The sequence below is a fragment of the Schistocerca americana genome, chromosome 8, assembly GCF_021461395.2.
Source record: "Schistocerca americana isolate TAMUIC-IGC-003095 chromosome 8, iqSchAmer2.1, whole genome shotgun sequence".
Taxonomy (NCBI): domain Eukaryota; kingdom Metazoa; phylum Arthropoda; class Insecta; order Orthoptera; family Acrididae; genus Schistocerca; species Schistocerca americana.
In genome coordinates, this window is record NC_060126.1 from 368095503 (window position 1) to 368119386 (window position 23884).

General features: G+C 37.8%; 1 protein-coding gene across 2 annotated transcripts in view; it reads right to left on the reverse strand.

Annotated features, from left to right (window-relative positions):
- The window catches only part of LOC124546024 (oxysterol-binding protein 1), a 299394-nt gene that overhangs the window by 64781 nt on the left and 210729 nt on the right, over window positions 1-23884 (reverse strand). For both annotated transcript variants that reach the window (XM_047124997.1, XM_047124998.1), the window contains one exon: window positions 10573-10740. In XM_047124997.1, coding sequence (XP_046980953.1) covers window positions 10573-10740 — 168 coding nt within the window. The remainder of the gene's footprint in view (window positions 1-10572; window positions 10741-23884) is intronic.

The following is a 23884-nucleotide window of genomic DNA, read 5'->3' on the forward strand; positions in this document are numbered from 1 at the left end:
CAGCTTTTTTTAAGATTGTAACTATTTCTCCCTTTTTTCACTCATAACAAACAACACTAATTCACTGAAATCCCTTCATTTTGCTTGAAACACTCTTTTTGTTTTTACACTCCTATTTTTATCACAACCCTGGTTTAATTGGTTGATTATCATAAATGGCATAAGACAATTTTAAAATTTATCAAGGAGTTATTCGAAAGTTCTTTTACAAAGAGAAGAAATATAAGTAACTATAAGACAAAATATGAAACTCCTATGGCCAAAAAGGGGCAAAATAATATCCCCTCAGGCATCCTACCCTTCTCCCTCTGGGAAAGAAGGAAAAAGATGGCAATCTGTAGTCACAAAATCTTCCTGAATATGGCTGCCTGGTTGTCAACTGAAATATCAACAGAAGGTCAACACGAACATCACCCATCTTGCAAACCCGAAAACTCATTGGACACTTACTGCACTGAGAAAACTATGATATACGCACACAAGCTAAGCTTTCTATCTCGAACTGGTTGCAAGCTTGTTACAGTTTTCTCCTAGATGTGTCTGGACTCTTCATCAGAATATTTTTATTTTACTGTCAGTAAACATAACTGATTTATAACTTATCCAATATCTTTCATAAATCATTTATGTAGGCCAAGAACAGGAGTGAACAAAATTCCAAACCTTGTGAGACACCGTTTTAAGCATTCACCTTTAAGAATTTATTATTTTTATGATAACATTTTTTAGTGTGACTCCATCTACAGGCATTTTCCTTGAATTATTTCTTGTTTAGTTCTAACAGAACAGAGAGAGACTGAATGCTTAATGGCAATACTGACTTCAGAGTTCTGTTTCCACACAACCAGCATGCAAACTGACACGGCTGATGCATGCTGTAAGATGAAGGAGCACTAATGCTAACACTGATACTGTTATAAGGCTTAGCTTTGGCAGGATTTAGCATTATTCACTAGGTTCAAGCAATTGGAAAGACCTAGCTACTTTTGTACTCACACATTATCTCTTCTAGTACTTTTTATTTACACTGTAGAATTATCAGACACATGGCAAAAAGAGAGCAATTGGAATTCTATTCAGAACATGTTTTATTCGACAGGAATATAAAAGCAAAGAAATTCAACTGTATGTTTTTCTGTAATGTGTGTAAATGTGGTCGCATTGTGACTATGACGTAAGAAGACTTCTATAAGGAGTTACATATACTTTTTTTTTTACTACTGGGAGAAATAGTTGAACCTGGAGGCAAAATAATATAAATATATGTAAAAGTATTGTCAGAATTTCTGCAGAGAATGATTCTTCCCCTTACTGGAATGGTGCTATTATTTTCTAACACACACACACACACACACACACACACACACACACACACACACAGAGAGAGAGAGAGAGAGAGAGAGAGAGAGAGAGAGAAATTATAGATGCTGCCTCCACATCCTCCTCTCCACAAAGTATAAGATATTCACTAAATTTATCATCATCACAAAAAAAGAGATTTTAATCAAATAAAGGAACAACCTTGTATTGGATAACCTGGAATCCTATTGGATACCTCCATTGGTGGCAGACAGTGAAATTCTGATCAGATACTCACTGCAATCAGTGCACACACATAAAGTAGCTGTTGCCAACACTGATGCTGTAAAGATCACACAGACTTAGAAGCGCCACTAAATATGATAGCTTGGTGATTAAAAAGTAGTTGCAGAAGTACTAGCTAATCAGACGTTTAGTTTTGGTGCATCTGCAGCAGTAGGAGTGCTAACATACTTGTGTTTATGGTAATTAAGTGTCAAATAGTGCTAATAGTTACAACCTTCTAGACCAATGATCAAGTGTGAAGACAGAGTACACTTCTTTCATGGTGGATGCTGTGAAGCAACCAGCTCGAAAAAGGACTTTGCTACCCTTTGGCATAGCAGTCGTCATGCTTATGCTCTGTGATATAAAGAAGGAGCAGTTGATCCCAAAACCCTATTTATCTGGCAGTAGCACTGCAGATTTACAGCAGTTGAGAGCTGCAGTTTGTAGCAGTAATGTTACAAATAGGGTCGATGGCCAGACCATGGTTTAACCTCCCATGTCACCCAAGAGATTTCTGCAGGGATGTGAGCAAATATTCTAGACGTAGTCTTGAAATCTCCAACAGCTTCACTGCTCTGGAGACAGTGACGAAGATATGTTGATAACCAAAGGCATTCAGGAACACACTGACAAGACAAAGTGTTCTGTCAATCATGTAAATGATAAACGTAGAGCTCCGGGAGTTGCCTAGAGGGGTACGAGTGATGCATTGTCCCTCATATTTTTGCATCACAAAGCATGGTCTACATCTGTACTTCTGAATGACTGCGATGAGAGGTTACTTACACAACTAATTTCTGGAAACAGTTTAACGAAGACTACTGTCTGTCCAATCCCTATGATTTCAAATATTTCACTAGGCCTGTTTTGGGTTAAGCCTTTCCAAAAGACTGACCTGCCGAGTGACTTTAGATACAGTAACAACAATCAGTGGAGAAACAAGAAAATGACTACTCTGACAGCAAAAAGAGTAACAATCACATATTAATTTAGACTTTTCCAGTAGAACATAAGAAGCTTGTTAAGTAATAAATATTAGTTTCTCATATCACTGCAGGAATTTGAATAATCTAAAGGTATTCCTACAGACGCATTATCAACTTCATTTGAAAGCCACAGAAATGCACCTAGATGGAAATATGTTACTATTATTGTCTACATATGTAAATGAGTACTGAACACCCAAGTGCTGTACTTCCGTAACAGACTTGGAAACGTAACAGGTAATGGTTCTGATACTTTACAGGACTCCAAAAGCAAATGTTTTAAACTTCATTAAGCAATAATATGAATTATCAGAAATAATTAGGAAGCACCTGTGCTTGGAGATCTCGATATTGATTTCACATCTGATAATTCTGACTGAGCACCCAGAGTCTGAAAGCCACAGAAATGCACCTAGATGGAAATATGTTACTATTATTGTCTACATATGTAAATGAGTACTGAACACCCAAGTGCTGTACTTCCGTAACAGACTTGGAAACGTAACAGGTAATGGTTCTGATACTTTACAGGACTCCAAAAGCAAATGTTTTAAACTTCATTAAGCAATAATATGAATTATCAGAAATAATTAGGAAGCACCTGTGCTTGGAGATCTCGATATTGATTTCACATCTGATAATTCTGACTGAGCACCCAGAGTTACTGATATCCATCTTTTGCTTGATGTCCACAGCAACACTCTCAACAAGAGTTGAGGACATAGTGCAACAGGATAAATAATTTATTTTTAAAACCAACTGTCTTTCATGAGTTCCACAATAAATAGTTAATCTGACTGACGGTCAAATGGCAGCTGTAAAGCATCCTATATCATCAGTTTTAACTAATAATTATGGAATCATGTATGTTGACACACACAATTATTTAGAGAATTCACAAGATGAAAAACAATGGAAACCAAGGGGAAGTGTGGTTAAGCATTTCACGCAAACTATTGGTTAACAGCGCAAATAATAATGGGCTGAAAGTAACAGGATTTGTTACAATCTAGAAACACTGTTCTAACAGGTACACATTCCAGCACAAAAATGTATATAATCCGCAACCCTCAAACAGGATTACAAAAAATTAAACTGATCCTTACTAACCCAAAGGAATTGCTTAACAAGTGTAACAGATATAAAGCATTGCTGAGGTGTGGATCTTGACTGTGTGATTCTTAATATAAATTGTGTGTCTTATCTATATTACTAAGTAAGTATCCCAGAACTGAGTTAAAGTGGCAACAAAACTTTGATTTTCATTATTTTGTGTAATTATTGACAGAAAATAATAATTTAAAATACTATCACAATCTACTCATTAAGAGGTATAGTCTTATGCTAAAAGTTTTAATACAACAAGCCAAGTATTACAGTTAGAAACTGTGTGCTTGTTTCAAGCCAGCATAACTGATGTCATGCAAATATCATAATGAAGACATTTAGTGACTTCTGCAACAAACTTTACACACAATTTCAAATCTTTATGAAATTTTATTGCTTACATTTTAGCTGGTCACGCAGCAAAACTTCTATGTCAGGCATTAAATTTTAATTTGCTACTTCCTTTACTACTGACTATTCTCAACACAGCCTGCATGCAGTATCAACATATACAATTGAATTAGATCATTGTACAACACATAGTTAAGCACTACATGGCATAGTGGAAAGAGAGTGAACAGTAAGGCAAGGATCGCGGGTTTGAGTCCATCAGTCGAAACTTTTTATTGCTCATATAGGAATTAGAATAATTACTGCACACACACACAGAGGCATTCCAACACTCATTCTTCCCACACTCCAAACACGAGTGGAACGAGAAGAAACCCAAATAACTGGTACAATGGGAAGTACCCTATGCCATGCCCCTTATGGTGGTTTGCAGACTATAGATGTACACGTGGATGTAGATTTAGTTCAGGATATGACTTCATAGACATTTAGATACGTGAAAAGATTCAGCTTAAAATACCATGCAGTAAAACTGACATCAGGCATGACATTTTAATTTATTACTTCACTACTACTAACTCTCCTCACACCAAATTTTGCAGACAGTATCTACATACAATGTACTTGTTTAGGAGACATGACGTCAAACATTGACATACATGAAAAGCTTGTTTTTGCTTGAAATGGTACACAGAGTGCAGACACTATATTCATCTGGTATTTCATGAGAGCCCTTTGTGACTTCCAACAAACTTTTAAGTGCAATTTCAAATCTTTTCTAAACTTTTTACAGTTAACATGCTTAATTTCATATTTAATGCATTAACTCAATCATAAAGTAAACAGACATTTGAAGTTTTTTATACATGGAAGTTTGATTCTTTAAAGAATCAGGGGTTTACTGGTTATTATCTGAAAGGTAATGCCAAAAAACAACATACCAACTGAAATGCAATGTGTCTCAGTTAACAGGTGTCAAAATGAACCAGAAATTTTCACAGCACTTAAAGAAAAGTTTTTCGAATTATGAAATACAATAAGAACATATATCTTGATGAGGAATGCATTGAAACTATTCCTGCAAGATGAAAAAAAATGGAAGATCTTACAAAATATAAATTGCAAGAAGAAACCCATTGCAAGCCAAGCCAAAAAAGACTTGTTCTTTAATAAGAAAGAAAAAGAATGAGTCAGTCAACTAAATTTTTAACAAAAAGGAAACCAGAAGACAACTGACACCAGATGACTGTTCTCAAGCAAATATGTACACGAAGTTTATCAGTGAAGTACAAGACAGTCTCTAAGAAATTTTCTGTGTTTCTTCTGGAGGCAAAAAAGGAGTATCATCATCACATTTTGTGACAAAGCTCTTACACCTGTTTAACATATTGGCATAGTAAATTTAGGAGAAAAAGTTTACCAAAATATTTGTGTGTCACAATAATATACAATAGCTTATTTGCAACAGAACGAGAAATTGTTGTTGTTGTTCTTGTTGTCTTCAGTCCTGAGATTGTTTGATGCAGCTCTCCATGCTACTCTATCCCATGCAAGCTGCTTCATCTCCCAGTACGTACTGCAGCCTACATCCTTCTGAACCTGCTTAGTGTATTCATCTCTTGGTCTCCCTCTACGATTTTTACCCTCCACGTTGCCCTCCAAATACTAAATGGGTGATTCCTTGACACCTCAGAACGTGTCCTACCAACCGATCCCTTCTTCTAGTCAAGTTGTGGCACAGACTCCTCCCCAATACTATTCAGCACCCCCTCATTAGTTATGTGATCTACCCATCAAATCTTTAGCATTCTTCTGTAGCACCACATTTCAAAAGCTTCTATGCTCTTCTTCTCCAAACTATTTATCGTCCACGTTTCACTTCCATACATGGCTACAGTCCATACAAATACTTTCAGAAACAACTTCCTGACACTTAAATCTATACTCGGTATTAACAAATTCCTCTTCTTCAGAAACGCTTTCCTTGGCATTGCCAGTCTACACTTTATATCCTCTCTACTTCGACCATCATCAGTTATTTTGCTCCCAAAATAGCAAAACTCCTTTACTACTCATCTCATTTCCTAATATAATTCCCTCAGCATCACCTGAATTAATTCAACTACATTCCATTATCCTTGTTTTGCCTTTGTTGATGTTCATCTTGTATCCTCCTTTCAAGACACTGTCCATTCCGTTCAACTGCTCTTCCAAGTCCTTTGCTGCCTCTGACAGAATTACAATGTCATTGGCGAACCTTAAAGTTTTTATTTCTTCGCTATGGATTTTAATACCTACTCTGCATTTTTCTTTTGTTTCCTTTACTGCTTGCTCAATATACATATTGAATAACATCGCGGAGAGGCTACACCCTTGTCTCATTCCCTTCACAACCTCTGCTTCTCTTTCATGTCCCTCGACTCTTAACTGCCATCTGGTTTCTGTACAAATTGTAAATCGCCTTTCGCTCCCAGTATTTTACCCCTGCCACCTTCAGAATTTAAAAGAGAGTATTCCAGTCAACATTGTCAAAAGCTTTCTCTATGACTACAAATGCTAGAAACGTAGGTTTGCCTTCTAAGCTTCTAAGGTAAGTCGTAGGGTCAGTATTGCCTCATGTGTTCCAACATTTCTACAGAATCCAAACTGATCTTCCCCGAGGTCGGCTTCTACCAGTTTTTCCATTCGTCTGTACAGAATTCGCATTATTATTTTGCACCTATGACTTATTAAACTGATAGTTCGGTAATTTTCACATCTGTCAACACCTGCTTTCTTAGGGATTGGAATAATTATATTCTTCTTGAAGTCTAAGGGTATTTCGTCTGTCTCATACATTTTGCTCACCAGATGGTAGAATTTTGTCAGGACTGGCTCTCCCAAGACTGTCAGTAGTTCTAATGGAATGTTGTCTACTCCCGGGGCCTTGTTTCGACTTAGGTCTTTCAGTGCTCTGTCAAACTCTTCACGCAATATCAAATCTCCCATTTCATCTTTATCTACATCCTATTCCATTTCCATAATATTGCCCTCAAGTACATTGCCCTTGTATAGACCCTGTATATACTCCTTCCACCTTTCTGCTTTCCCTTCTTTGCTTAGAATTGGGTTTCCATCTGAGCTCTTGATATTCATACAAGTGGCTCTCTTTTCTCCAAAGGTCTGTTTAATTTTCCTATAGGTAGTATCTATCTTACTCCTAGTGAAATAAGCCTCTACATCCTTACATTTGTCCTCCAGCCATCCCTGCTTAGCCATTTTGCACTTCCTGTCGATCTCATTTATGAGACGTTTGTATTCCCTTTTGCCTGCTTCATTTACTGCATTTTTATATTTTCTCCTTTCATCAATTAAATTCAATATTTCTTCTGTTACCCAAGGATTTCTACTAGCCCTCGTCTTTTCACCTAATTGATCTTCTGCTGCCTTCACTACTTCATCCCTCAAAGCTACACATTCCTTCTTCTGCTGTATTTCTTTCCCCCATTCTTGTCCATTGTTCCCTTATGCTCTCCCTGAAATTCTGTACAACCTCTGGTTCTTTCAGTTTATCCAGGTCCCATCTCCTTAAATTCCCACCTTTTTGCAGTTTCTTCAGTTTTAATCTACAGTTCATAACCAATAGATTGTGGTCAGAGTCCACATCTGCCCCTGGAAATGTCTTACAATTTAAAACCTGGTTCCTAAATCTCTATCTTCCCATTATATAATCTATCTGAAACCTGTTAGTATCTTCAGGTTTCTTCCATGTATACAACCTTCTTTTATGATTCTGGAACCAAGTGTTAGCTATGATTTAGTTATGCTCTGTGCAAAATTCTACTAGGCGGCTTCCTCTTTCATTTCTTACCCCCAGTCCATATTCACCACTACATTTCCTTTTCTTCCTTTTCCTACTATCAAATTACAATCACCCATGACAAATTTTCGTCTCCCTTCACTATCTGAATAATTTCTTTTATCTCATCATACATTTCTTCAATTTCTTCGTCATCTGCGGAGCTAGTTGGCATATAAACTTGCACTACGGTAGTAGGTGTGGGCTTCGTGTCCATCTTGGCCACAATAAGGCGTTCACTATGCCGTTTGTAATAGGTTACCCGCACTCCTATTTTTTTTATTCATTATTAAACCTACTCCTGCATTACCCCTATTTGATTTTGTATTTATAACCCTGTATTCACCTGACCAAAAATCTTGTTCCTCCTGCCACCGAACCTCACTAATTCCCACTATATCTAACTTTATCCTATCCATTTCCCTTTTTAAATTTTCTAACCGACCTGCCCGATTAAGGGATCTGACATTCCACGCTCCGATCCGTAGAATGCCAGTTTTCTTTTTCCTGATAATGACGTCCTCTTGAGTAGTCCCTGTCCGGAGATCCGAATGGGGGACTATTTTATCCAAGAGGACGCCATCATGATTTAACCATACAGTAAAGCTGCATGCCCTTGGGAAAAATCATGGCCGTAGTTTCCCCTTGCTTTCAGCCGTTCGCAGTACCAGCATAGCAAGGCCGTTTTGGTTAGTGTTACAAGGCTAGATCAGTCAATCATCCAGACTGTTGCCCCTGCAACTACTGAAAAGGCTGCTGCCCTCTTCAGGAACCACACGTTTGTCTGGCCTCTCAATAGATACCCCTCCATTGTGGTTGCACCTATGGTATGGTTAGCTGTATCGCTGAGGCACGCAAGCCTCCGTACCAACGGCAAGGTCTATGGTCCATTGAGGGGGGGGGGGGGGGGGGGGGGTCGAGAAGTTAATACTGATAACACCAAATACTCTGTCGACTTGCTTTGGAGCCATTTAGCTACAGCAAGAAAGGCAAAGAAAAATGAAATTTGAGAGTAATAAGTAAATAATTGTTTTACATTGCTGAAAATAATAAAAATAAAATTAAAATTCGAAGATAAACCTCTATAAAACTCTTGTTGTGCTATACAGTTGTGACATTTCAAAATCAAAACAAACAAACAAAAATCTTAAAATGGAAAATTTAAAGGGAGATATTTAGTGGAATTCAAGATGAAACCATAAGAGAGAGGAAAAATTGAAGAAATACATAATTATAATGTTTTATACAGAGAGAGTCAGACATCATATGAAAATCTAAAGAAACAATACTTAGGTGGCTTGGATACACATTTTTCTCTCACGAAGAGAGAAAGTTCTACTAAGAATTTACAGTACATCCTAAAGGTTGAAAGACATCTCAGAACTATGTTTCACTGAAAACATCCAAGAAGGCAAAAACACTGGGTACGTAATTGAGAAATTGAATGCCAAGACAAAACTTCCTGGCAAAGCATTGTAAAACCAGTGGCTAAGCAACTTTATAGCTTGTTAATACTGGAGAAATAACCCAGATTTAGGTGGTGTTGTACAACAACAGTACTGGCAACTTACTGAATCTAACTGTAAAACTTTCAAATAAAAATATGCAAAGCACACTGCAACCTGACATTAGGTAAACAGAATAAAATTTGTTTACGAAGTTTAAGGAGCTTATAGTTTTGCCTCCCTAGAAGAGCCTTCTGTAATCGTTAGCTAAGAAGTTTGCATCCTGAACAAAACTTTCTCTTGAGAACTTTTAACTTTGCACCGCGTCAGCATTCGTGAATAACTTAATGATTATAAAGAATCCGCCTCGATTGCAAATAGAAACCGGATGTTGACCTAGGTTTCGGCGCGGATAACCATGCCTTCTTTGGAACACACTAAAACTACGAACTGCCTACAGAGGTATGGTCTGTATTAATGTTGGACCATGCCTCTTTAGGCAGTTTGTAGTTTTAGTGTGTTCCGAAGAAGGCGTGGTTACCTGCACCGAAACCTAGGTCAACATCTGGTTTCCACTTGCAATCGAGGCGGATTCTTTAGAAACATTAAAACTTTCTCTGTTCAGTGGATTGTAATATGTTCTGCATCATTAGGACTGTCATCAATAATCAAGAAATGCATTGTAGGTTTTTAACACCACATTGCTTGCAATTAAATACAATGGCGGGTAGACATACTAAAGTGAAGCGTCTTCACCCTGAATTTTGGCTTGAAAACTGCAATGCTTTGCTATGCATTGTCCTACTGGAACTGGCACTCTTGCCTTTCTTGAACCTTTCAACTAACTTACCCAGCCAGTTATGGGGGACCTATTCCTAACATCGATGCCAAACTACAGTGATACTTAAAACTTTTCGCAGATACAAATCAGTGAGACAAAAAAAGCAAAAAGTAACAGAAAATCCTAAGACACTGAAGTACTCTTTCGTACTTTTGGGTTTAACATATAATTTAATTCTATAGCGATTACAGTGGTTTTACACTGATTTATAATTAATTCTCAACAGATGTTATAAAATGAACACACTCACAACTATGATGCACAAGTAGAAAGTAGTTTGAAACACAAACAACACTTCAACTGATTAGCACTGAGAGAGGTCAAGTACATCATCACTGTAAGTGGTATAATTTTCTCATGTCTATATGTCAAAAACTAAGCCAATAGGTACAGAAAATTAAGGAATTATTTACTTACACTGCAAATGGTGGTGGTTGTGGTGGAGGTTTGATCCACACAGCCATTGCCTGTGGAGTTGGCCGTGCTGATAACCAGCACCTTGGTCTCAGTAGTGTCGTCCACCTCACTACTAGAACCAGACGCTTCGTCTTGACCGTCAGAATGAGGCAGGCGTGTGTCGGAAACCTGTCAACATAAGAAAACTGTGGTATTTGATTTTGATAATGAAGGATGCTACTTTTTACTTTCAATGCATATTTTTCCAACAGCATTGCTTAAAATATCTATCTTTACCGAATATTTTAATCCTAGTTCTTGTACTATTACAAAGAAGTATGAATTTTACCAATATCACCAGGAAAGTTTTGAGGTCTGGTATCATATCAAACATGAAACAATTTTAGTAACCCATTTTAAAGATTAATTTGTGAAACTCACCATCACATTCAGTGTGTGAGGCTACGAAACTTGAATACCACCAAAAATTCATGCAATATTTATCATTAATTTTCAGCCTTAATCCCTTAGGCTGTATGTGGTTGCAACAACATCTCAGTTCAAAGCCTAGATAAGAATGTATGCATTTAAAGTGTTAACCATAATTACAATACCATATTTTGGAGTAAATATCTTTTGCTACTCATAACAGAAGGACTTTAAAATACTAGCCAGACTAGTGCAGCTTACCTTATCAATATCATACGGAAAATTGGAACAGATTTTAAATAATTTAGAAGTAAAGGCAGCAACTCAAAACTTGTTGGGTCATCAACAAACATTTAAACAACACTGGAAACTTTGCTAGCTTTCAGATAAATCCTTTTTCGAGTTAAGAGGACACACACACACACACACACACACACACACACACACACACACACACACACAAATGAGAAGTCCCTTACCCAGTACGCTAAAGGTCTCACTTATGCCTTCACAGAGGGCAATATCCCACAAACCTAGTCCACAGAAATTCCTAAACCATGTCTTCACACACCTCTAATTATACCAGTCAAAGACCCAGCTGTAAGGGAACACAGTCTCATCGCCCGCAATTTCCAGATTAAAACAACTGAACCATACCTGCTGCCAGTGCTTCAACTATATCATCAAGCCTGTAAATGAGGAGCATCCTACCTACAATCTTGTCCACCCCTCTTGAAGTGGATTTCGGCACTCAGCTTATCTACACAATGTCCCAGTCTATTCCTATTCCATACCCACTCCCAACCCATGGCCACATGGGTCAAATTCCTGTGGAAAACAATGGTGCAAGACATGACCAATTAACCTACCCAGCATGACCTACTCCAGCCCCATAACAGGCTTATCCTATACCATCAGGGGTAGGGCTACCTGCGAAAGCATTCATATTATATACAATCTCTGTTGCAATTTCTGCACATTATTTTTTAAGTGGGTATGACCACCAGCCAACTGTCCACCCGAATGAATGGCCACCATCACACCATTACCAAGAGCACAGTTGACCATCCAGCAGAAAACACTGATAAGCACTATGTGCTCGAATCCAATGGCTACTTCACAACCTGTGCCATCTGTATCCTTACCCTGGCACCAGCTTTTCTGAACTATGTTGGTGGGAATTACCCTTGTAACAGATTATCGTAATTCTCCTGGTCCCACTGCCCACCAAGTACCTGCCTTATATCGATCTCCACCCTTACCAATCACCAGTCCCCTAATACCACCCGTACTGCACGCGCGCGCTCCTCAGTCTCCTCTTCCTGCAATCCCCTTCCAATACACTCACCATCATTGTGTGCGGCACATAGTTACTGGTGCCAGTGTGTTGTATTCTTATCAAGTTTACCTGCTGCCTCAACCTCCCTCACCCCTATCCCATATACTTGCTGTCTTCCTCCAAGCTGCATCCATCATTCCCATATCCTTCCTTCTGTTCCCCATCTTCTCCCTTCACCCACTCAAAACAATACAATCCATCACACCAGTCTACTGCAGAACAGTAGTCCTGTCATTGTGTATTTAGTGTGTCGTCTAGTTCAAAATAGGATTCATCTCAAAGCTAGGTAAGTTTTCAGTCTTGTTTACATGCCTGTCAATGTCTCAAAGGCTCTACTATTCTGAAGCTGTTACCTTAACTCATATTATTTACCTTAGTAATAACATTATGAACAGTGGCATGACTTTGATAAGGATAGCACATGGACTCTGGTACAGTAATAAGACGCTATCCATATTGCCTTCAATTGCTTATTTTAAGGGGCGAGCTGTTACTGATTGTTTGACTGATGGGGCTGCTAAGTGCTATACCACCTACTACACTCCCCTGACTTAAGCCCTCGTAAGTTCAACTCAATTTCTAAACTGAAGGACACACTTCACAGCATTCGCTTCAGAACTGCTACAAATTCGTCGGGCAATAGGCCGTGCCGCTCTAACTGTCAACACATCTGGCACTGCTAAGAGTATCCTATGACTTCCACATTGCTGGCAACAGGTTATACACAATGCTGGTGACTACTCTGAAGGTCAGTAAAACTTTGAAACACATATCTATTTTGTACAAGTTGTAAATAAATAGTTGCCACTAATGAAGTTCCTACCCTCGTAAAATGTTGACAGGAAAATGTTTCTGAAGAAGAGAAACTTGTTAACATTGAGAATAGATTCAGGTGTCAGGAAGCTGTTTCTGAAAGTATTTGTATGGAGTGTAGCCATGTATGGAAGTGAAACTTGGACGATAAATAGTTTAGACGAGAAAAGAATAGAAGCTTTCGAAATGTGGTGCTACAGAAGAATGCTGAAGATCAGATTGTAGATCACGTAACTAATGAGGAGGTACTGAATACAATTGGGGAGAAGAGGAATTTGCAGAACAATTTGACTAGAAGAAGGGATCGGTTGATAGGACGCGTTCTGAGGTGTCAAGGGATCACCAATTTAGTACTAGAGGGAAGCAGTGTGGAGGGTAAAAATCATAGAGACCAAGAGATGAATACAGTAAGCAGATTCAGAAGGATGTAGGTTGCAGTAGTTACTTGGAGATGAACAAGCTTGCACAGGATAGAGCAGTATGGAGAGCTGCATCAAACCAGTCTTACGCAATACAATATTGTTTTTGTACTCTGTAGCTGGAATCACCCCAAACAAATACTGCTCATCACATCGTTGATGTGATGCCAAGTGTTGACAAAGCATAGGTTTGTTTCCCAGTTAGAAACAAAATTATTTTTAAAGTGGAAGTTTATGTACCCATTCAGTAGAGTAGTCCTAAATTAATCTATTATTATATTTATTTTATCAATATGTATTATTAGGGACAGTAAAACATGAACAATAATCAGTACTACTGCAGTGGCAGCACTACCTTGGTCAGTGCTGACTGTTACTTCCATGCACTCCCCTGGCATGTCTGTCTGGAAACTAGGTGATAAAACATTTGAGGAACGCCATGAGCTGTCCGCAGAAAGTTCAGAACAGAGCCACCAACAAGGGCAAATATCAAGTTTTTTGTCAACAAATGCACACAAAGAGAAAGTGTGCTTAATGAGAAATGTCCCGAGCAAACATTAACATCTGATGACACATTTGGAGCATTGAGGATGCAATTGTAAGGAGCCCATGTGCTTCTCTTCATCGGCTGAGCGATGACTTGAGCATTCCATGAACAACACTAGTATACTCTTCAATTTACACTGAAGAGAAGATAGTGTATCATATACAGGTAATACACCACCTGGAGGAGGAGGATTATGCTGCCCATAGGGAAATGCGTGCCGACTTTTGGAGAAAACGGATTTTGGAAACATGTTAGACAACTTCCTTTGTTCACACAGGGCGACATTTCACACATTTGGTTTTGCGAGCCATCACAACTGCTGGATATGGGCCGATAACCATCTTCATCTTCACGAGATGCATGAATGGGAAAAAAACATCAAAACTGTATGTATGGCTAGGGACGACCATAGCCAACTTTTATGGCCTATTCTTCTTTGCAGACAAACAGTAACAGGTCACAGTTACCTTGACATGCTTGAGCTTTTCCTGGAACCTCAAGTAGAGTTTTATGGAATTCTCAATTCAGTTGTGCACTAACAGAATTAGCTTCTCCTCATTTTGCTCTCATTCTTTGAGATTTCCTCAAATTCATATTCCTTGACAATAGATTAGTAGAGACTCATTACACATGAATGCTCTTGAAGTCACCTGGTCTTAGCCCCTTTGACTTCTCCCCATGTGATTACATCAATTTCAATGTGTACAGGGTTGCTATCAGTACCCCGTGTTGTCAGCCCTGTGATAGGACTGTGGAGGCGATTAACAGCATCACTCCTGATCAACTATTAACTGAGCCTTGGTGAAAACAGTCTCTCTGTGCTGACTTGCAGGGTGGCCATGAATTTTAATGATTTCAGATGTCTCGTGTGTCCTTGTTGTACCCAATATACATTTTCTATATTAAACATCATTCATTAAAATGAATCTTAATTTTTTGGCAAACTGTCTTTCTTGAAAGTATTTGTCTGGAGTGTCTTCTCATCCTGAAACTGCTTTTGAGAACTTCATTGAAATTTATTTAGATTTGTGGTATTCTTGTTCTCCTCTTATAAAAATCAATCATAAAAGCCAACCTATAAAGAAAAACATTAAGTGGTACACAGATGAACTTACCAATACAAGGGAAAATATGTTACCGTTGTACCACATGCATAAAAATTCTCTTAAATATGGAACAGAGCAGAAAGATGAATTGTACAAAGCATATCTTGAATGTAAGAGAACCAACAGAACTAAGCTTATAATGGCAAAAAGAACAGCATGCGAAAGATACATTGAAGGGGCTCTTAATTAGTGCAACATTGCATGGAATGTTGTTTCACAATAGCATTGCAGGAATGATGAACACAGCATACCTCTTGACCCAGATAAAGTTAATCGTTTTTTCATGGACTCTGTAAGTGATATTAGGAACAAAATTGAAACAACAACCACTAATGGAAGTGATCTACTTAAGCAACAACAACCTGCAAACAATACCTTTAAATGGGGGACAATCACACCCACTGAGATTACAAAGGTAGTGGCAAAGTTCTCAAACTCCAAGAGCACGGACTACTCTTGGTTGTCCAATTACAAAATTAAAAAAACAGTGCATATAATTAGTGAACCATTGACCTTTCTGTTTAATAGGTGTCTTAGAGTTTCGAGTCTATCCAACAACTCTAAAAATATCAGAAGCTATCCCAGTGTACAAAAAAAAAGAGGACAAACATTATCTCAAAAATTACCAACTAGTTTCAGTAGTTCCCATTTTCTCGAAAATATTTGAATCTCTTATTTATAACCAACTAAACTACTACTTTGAGTCACATAACTTACTCTCTAATAGTCAATTTGGCTTCCGCAAGGGAAGAAATACCACCACTGCTGTTCTTTCATTTGTGAATGAAGTAATAACAGCCTTTGAGAATAAAAATAAAGCCTAATTTCTTTTATGTGATTTAAGTAAGTCATTTGACTGCATTTCTCATATCTTACTTGCTAAACTCAAATTCTATGGCGTACAAGACTCTGCATTGGCAGTAATTGAATCATACCTAAACAATAGGAAGCAGTTTGCCTCTGTCAGAAACAGAGACTCATAATGGCTAGAAGTTAAGACAGGAGTCCCACAAGATTCTGTCCTTGGGCCCTTCTTTTTTATAATTTCAGTCAATGATTTACCCCCTTGTATTCCCAATACTGTTATTTGTTATGCTGATGACACAACTAGCAGCACTAAATTGGTTCTCATCAAATACACTGCCTTGTAATCCTGATAAAAACCAACAGATTATAATAGGATTGTCAAAAGAGGTAGAGGTGAAAGCAGTTAAAATTCTAGAATTCATGTAGACTAAGTTAACATGGGAAACACACATCAACCATACCTGCACAAAATTGTCTCGAGTTACATATTTAATGTGGAAACTGAGGAGCCTGGTGACAGAAGAATATTTAAGAGTTATTTATTTTGGACTCTTTCAGTCACATACAGGGTATGGACTGCTGATATGAGGACACATACTTCACATCACTGAAGTTCTAAAAATTCAGAAGAAAGTGATAAGGGCAATGAGCAATTCTGGTAGATCAGAGAACTGCCGGCCACTGTTCATTCAGCTGAAAATATTAACAGTTATTAATCTTTATATATATATGCCTCAGCATTGTATGCAAAAAACAATATAGCAGATTTTGAAATGAAGGAAAACATACACCATCATAATACCAGAGACAAAACAAAATTAGACATACCTAGGCACAGGTTGACAAGAACAGGGAATTCCCATCTAATCAATAGTCTAAAAACACTTAATAAACTTCCATTTTCTTCTCGGTCGGCTCACATAGTAGCTTCAGGAGCAAGCTACTAAACTGGTTACTAATCAATCCTTTTTACAATATAACAGAATTTATGAATATAAAAATCAATCAACATTAATTTTTAAGGATTTCAGTATGTGATGTCACTGAATGTATTTATCTTATGTTATGGCGTATGTTATCAACTATGGGCACTATTTGCAATGCTCATTTAGCTTTAAGGTACTATTCAAGGAAAATGTTATATGATATCCATGTAAATTGCCTATTCTACCTCAGGTGGTCAATGGTGAATAAAGAATCTGAATCCTGGAGTCAAAGTGACATACATTTCATTTTTTACCTTCCACAACCTATTCCTCTCCCCTCTCCTACATAGGAATCACCAGTTTCAAAAACTAGGATAACTGTGTCACTTTTATGTGTGTCTTCTGATGGAACTACACCTATTGCCTCCTGATGGTAAAGAAAGGCCAGCAATGTTGTCTCATAATTTATTCTCATTTACAATACGCTTTCAGCCGAACTGAAAAATATGAGCAATGAACCCCAAGCGTTGAAATCCATTTTGAAAGTTTCCTTACGGCACACACTTATTTTGTACAGAGTTCCTTGCAATAGTCAAAACTTTTCTCCGTAATGTGTCATTTATTCACACATTCCATTGCAAATTTTGGGTTCTTACCAGTACTTTAAATATTTAGTTTATAATTTTTCTGATCAGTATCCTGTGTACTATGTACTGACTCATTTGAAGACCATGTAGCACAGTCCCACAAAATCTAGCAAATAAACATATTGAGAAATACATATATTGTGTAAGAAGTTGTGCACTACTGTTTTCCTAAGAAATTAAATGGTAGAGGTGATTAAAAGCGCGTAACCCCTGGGTCACAAATGAAGCAAGAATATTTTGCAAAACTGAGAGAAAAGATTACTTGAAGTTCAGGATTACTGGAAGGCGCTGCTAATTATTGTTTTAATTAACATCCTGTTTTGATTCACAGACCATCAACAGGTTCATTAAAGCACTCACACCATAATATTAGGCATTATAAAACCACTGCCATCAGATAATAAAATCCATGAATTTGTTACTGTTATCACAACGTAGTATGAATTACATCGTTAGTCATAAATAGTGTCACAGACAGTGAACTTCTTCATGTTAATCAATAGTCAGAATTAACACTAGGAATGTCTCTGTTGACGATTTAATTTATATTACTACCCAATGTCAATGATTTTATAACACCTAGTATTACAATTCAAATGCTTTTATGAACCTGATGCTGGCCAATGGACCAAAACCAGCTGTTAAATAAAGAAATTTTGTCAGCAGCTCCTGGCAGTAATCAAGACAGTCTTCAAATATTTAAAAGCTGTGGGGCACCACCTTCTGAAAATAAAAGATTACTTGACATCAAATGACATGGATGATAAAAGAGTTGAATAACACTACAGACTGTACTGTTGAAGTCAAGAAATGTCATCAGAGCCAAAATGTGTGCACTTTCCAGGGGCAAAAAAAAAAAAAAGCTCTTCCAGCAACAAGTCGAGAAGTATTTGCATCATAGTAAGAAAAATAAAACCACAAAAACAAATCAAGGAAATGAATAAAATAAGAAAGAAACTTCTTTAAAGATTCTTAACAAAGTGACCAAAGACAGCCTCAAATCTGCAGAAAATGTTGCTTCAGCTGAACTGATGGATACTGTAACACAATATTGACACGGCATGTGATGTCAGGTGAGCACTAACAGAGAGAGAACAGAACACTAAAAATGTAATTTTTTTAGAATGTAGTTTTTGGTGACTGATTTGTAGTGTAACATTAGGTCTAGGTTAGTCTGGAGATTGACCATTTGGCTGAGAGTCGATAATGTATCTAACACTTCGGTTAATTGAACCTGTTTTCTGTCTTACAGAAGATAACTTAGATTTGAACTACTCTTTAGCAAACAGCCTATACAGTTTCACAGAAAAGCCTCCCAAAATGGGTTTGATAAAATTCAACTTCATTTTAGATATCCAAAAGAAGTTTTTAGTATTATAAGCTCTCTTAAAAATAAATGTTCAAAGTAGCTACATTGAAATCAGAGATACTTTCCCAGAAGGACAAACACAGTGTCAAGTTATTTCACAGAAAAGCAGACAAAAAAAGAAGAGGAGTTACAAGTGTGTCAATTGAACTATTCATTTATTCAGCCAGGGATCATCCGATAATGGCGTAGGATTGGTCATTATAAAACAATGAAAATAATTAATTCAGTACACAGATGCATAGAATATATAAGGATGTTTTTACGAGGACAGGAAAGGTAGCCGGCCAAGGCTTAACAGAAGGAACAATCTACACCTAAATACATACTCCATATGATGAATGTCAGATGGTACCCTGTACCACTAATAGTCATTTCCCTCCCTGTTCCAGTCGCAAACAGAGCACGAGAAAAATTAATGGCCACATGCCTCCTTTTAGCCCTAATTTCTCGTATCTCATCTTTGTAATCCTTACATGAGATGTATTTGGAGGCAGTAGAATAGTTTTGCAGACAGATTCAAATACGGCTCTCTAAATTTTCTCAGTAATGTTCCTCCATAAAGAATATCAGCATCCCTCCAAGGATTGCCACTTGAGTTTCTGAAGCATCTCTGTAACACTGATGTATTGTTTGAACCTACTGTTAACAATCACCTCTGAATTGCTTCGATGTCGTCTTTTAATGCAACCGAGTACGGATCCCAAGTACTCGAGCAATACCCAAGAACAGGTCAGACTTGTGTCCCATATGCCACCTCCTTTACAAATGAACCACATTTTCTCAAAGCTTTATCAACAAACTCTATAGTCGACCATTTGCCTTCCCTACTACATATTCACATGCTTGTTCTATTTCATATCACTTTGCAACGTTATGCCGAGTTATTTAAACGACAGTACTGCATGAAGCAGGGTACTATTAATGCTGTTTCTGAACATTATTGGTTTGTTAAGCAGGGCACTATTAATGCTGTATCTGAGCATTATTGGTTTGTTTCCCTACTCATCCACACATTAACTTACATTTTTCTACACCAACTAGAAATTTTGTCTAAGCCATCTTTTATCCCCCTACAGTAACTCAACTTCAACACCTTCCTGTACACCAAGCATCAGTAAACAATCACAAATTTCCGCCCTTCCTGCCTGCCATATAATTTATGAATATAGCAAATAACAACACTTCCCTGGGGCACTGCCAACAGTACCCTCGTTTCTGATGAACACTCGCCATTGAGGACAACATACTGGGTTCTATAACACATGAAGTCTTTGAGGCACTTAACAATGGAGAACTGTATCAAATGCTCTCAACAAATCTAGAAACATGGAATATGCCTACTGCCCTTCATCCATAGTTTACACTATATCATGTGAGAATAGGGCAAGTCGAGTTTCATACAAGCAATGCTTTCTAAAACCATGCTGATTCATGGACATAAGTTTCTCTGTATCAAGAAAATTTAGTATACTCAAACTGAGAATATGCTCAAGGATGATTCTGTAGCAAACCAATGTTAGGGGTGTTTGTAATTTTGCAAGCCTGTCCTACCATTCTTATACACACAAGTCACCTATGCTTTTTTCCAGTCACTTTGGGCTGAAAAAGAGATTGTGATAAATGCAAGCTAAGTAAGGAGTCAATGCTATACAGTACTCTTTGTAAAACCAAATTCCATCCCAGAATTTGTATGAAATTATCTTAACAAGTTGCATATGTGGTAGTTATAATTAAACTTTTGCTACTTGAGAAGGCCTCCTTGAAAAACAAGTGAACATAGGACAACAAAACTTTGTGGAAACATTAGTAAAAACGTGCAGAAGAAAAATAACAAACCACTGAAAGAATTTCTGGATGAGAAAGTAACATTTGTTAATTTTGTACCACATTTATGTTGTTCTGTGTGACGATCATCTGCATCCACAACAGCCTGGAGCCACCCTAAAGATACCATTTCCAAAATGCACAAAGCACTTTTCAAACAGTGGATGGTGGAATGTTCACCCATCATGACACAGCTAGCACACTGCTTTAAGTTTGTATATTGCTTTCAGCTTTATCAGCCATGGCAACAGTAACTTCAATAATTTGTGGCACTATTGGCCAACACACTCTCTCTGGAGCAACTCCCAAATTACCAGCTAATTAGAACTTCTGAACTATGTTCTTCAATTCCAGTGCAGAAAGTGGACCTCTCCATAGCCCTACAATGGATCAATACTCATGAAGACCAGCACCACTACAACTGTTGTTTTAATAAAACAGCTTTACAAGCAAAGCCCTGTTCACCTTGTCCAGACCAATGTTGATGGTCTGCAACTTTAATGCAGATTGGTGCTTGTCTATCAACCCTACGTCGTCATACCAGTACCAGTACCTGACAGCAAGTCATGACACTAACACTACTAACAACACAAATCTTGCAGTGCAAAGTCAGATCATCATTCCCACGGTACACTGTTTCACTTCACAATGGCAATACTGTGTTAGAAAATGCCAGGGCCCCTGTTCACACAGTCTGCACTGCCCAGGGCTGGTTTTGTAAGCATGAGGATGAACTGACATCTCCATTCGCCACCAGTCACCAGATCGCAATATTATTGAGCCTTTGTAGTTTACTTTAGAGAGTAGGGTATGCAATCATCACTACCTGAATTTGCCACTATTCTGCAGGAAGAATGGTTTAGATTACCTTCAAAACTGTACAAGACATTTTTCAATCTCTGTATCTTCCTTACTAACTAGGGTCAGTTTAAGGCCCATGTGACAAGTGGCCACAGGCAGCACTAAGGAAGGCAGCAGAGGTGACCCATGTGCAAAATGTGTATACAGCATCTACAATAATTTGCCTACCAGCGAAAACTGACATTGGTGTAAGTATATAATAATAGCAGCACAAACATTATAGTGAACATGGGTCTGCTAAAGAGCTGTTTTTGAGATAATTATGGACATATGGCAAGAAAGTTACAAGAAATTCAGATTTCTTTGTTGTAGAGTGGGGTGGTATGAAATTATGTTTAACCACAAAATTCCAGTAACTTATGTTTATTTAAGGGAGGACACTTGACAGTATATATTTGTGAACAACTGTAGCATTACGCTAACTTAATGGACTATTTCATTTTGCATTACACACACGTGTGTGTGTGTGTGTGTGTGTGTGTGTGTGTGTGTGTGTGTCCACATGAGTGAAAACTCTGAAGTGCAGCAAAATGAGTTACTGCCAAGATTGCTACATCTGTAATATTCAGTTGTGTCACCTGTTTATCCACTTAGAAACAAAGGGAACCCAACAAAATCATAGATAACTGGTGAACAACTGTGCAGCATGCCCAAGGAAATGCACGATTTTTTTTTGTTTTTTTTTGTTAAGTCTTGTAGGGTGAGATCATAGGAAATGTTCAAGCAAAAGAATTTGTTGTTTGTGATTGGCTGGCTGATTTTCTTAGAGCATGTTTGAAATAACCAATAAACTCCACCCACCCAGACACACACACACACACACACACACACACACACACACACACACAGAAATGCCGAAATGTAATTGCATCTACTAAGACATGGGGCGGGGCATGTCAATTGTAATACAGCCAGAATTATAACCGGCAATCTACTAAACTTTAACCATCCACGTATTTCACGGACCACAGTAACGCTTATTTCTGCCCGTTTCGCTCTTACGGTCAATAAAATGGCTATATGGGCGGCTTAGTCGTATAAAGATGTGTTACCCAACTGTCAGAAGTAATTTTAGAACTACAATACATTTACCTGGTGTCTTTCTATATCGGGATTCACTGTTCCGGTAGGTCTCAGCACTCGTTATGCACGCTATTAATGAGCGACAAAAGAAACGTTTGCCGCATATACAACAAATGAAATGAATGTCATTTCTACAACTGTCAAATTCAAAACTTCTTGCTATTTTTATGATAATATGCTCACAGTAGTTTAAAACCCACAGTGATTTCACATACAGCAAACTTTCGCATTTATTCTTTCCTTTGTGCTGGTTATTAGGAAACAATGTTACAAGTACTGTCAAATTAGTTACATAACCTTACAAACCACAACAAATGGACTACAGTGCTCAATTCTTGGCAGAAAACTAATACTAATACGGCTTGCATCCTATTAATTTTCACTTGCCATCATTCCACTTAAGAATCATTGCATAATAACTCCGGGTTCACTAAACGGATAACACTACGTCCTCACTACGCCCCTCCGCTCATATATATACACATCATATTCGCTCGCTCAAAGCGAGTCGCGTAAAGATATGACAAGTGTATTACCTCAAGAACAGGTCGACTTACGTTATGGATACTCAGATGAAATAAGTGAACAGTTTAACTGATATTATTAACTTTGTCTTACTTTATTAGCGGTCTTATTACTGCAATTGTAAACTGAAGTGCTGCACGTGTGTCACCGGTACCCAAATTCAGCTGCACTAGTTCCAGACATATGATGAAGCTTTCGAAATCAAACCAAGGTCGAATCAGATCGGACGTCAAAAGGAACGGAAGGAAACTTAAACGTCAAATGGCCGTGTTATAACATATAAACAGAACAACACGTCACTTCGATTAACTCAGTACCAAACGGTGAAGGTTGGGTAATAAAATACAATCCGTTATACGAAGAATTAGAATTAGGGAACTAGCAACGAAAGAGTTTATTTATGGCTAAACCAAAACCCGTACTGGAAGTTGGTGAAAACTGTTTTACTGTAAATTTTCCCCGCTGCTATGATGTGAAAGAAAAGAAAAGAGCCAAACATTTCAAAACATCAACTTTTCTTTGCTCGAGTGAATGTGTGTGAGGGCAATATACGGAAAGAACCCTTTTATCTTTGGATTTTGTTTTCTTTCTATGTACGTCCCAGCAAGTAAGGTCCTTCAACAAAGTTGACTTCCTCA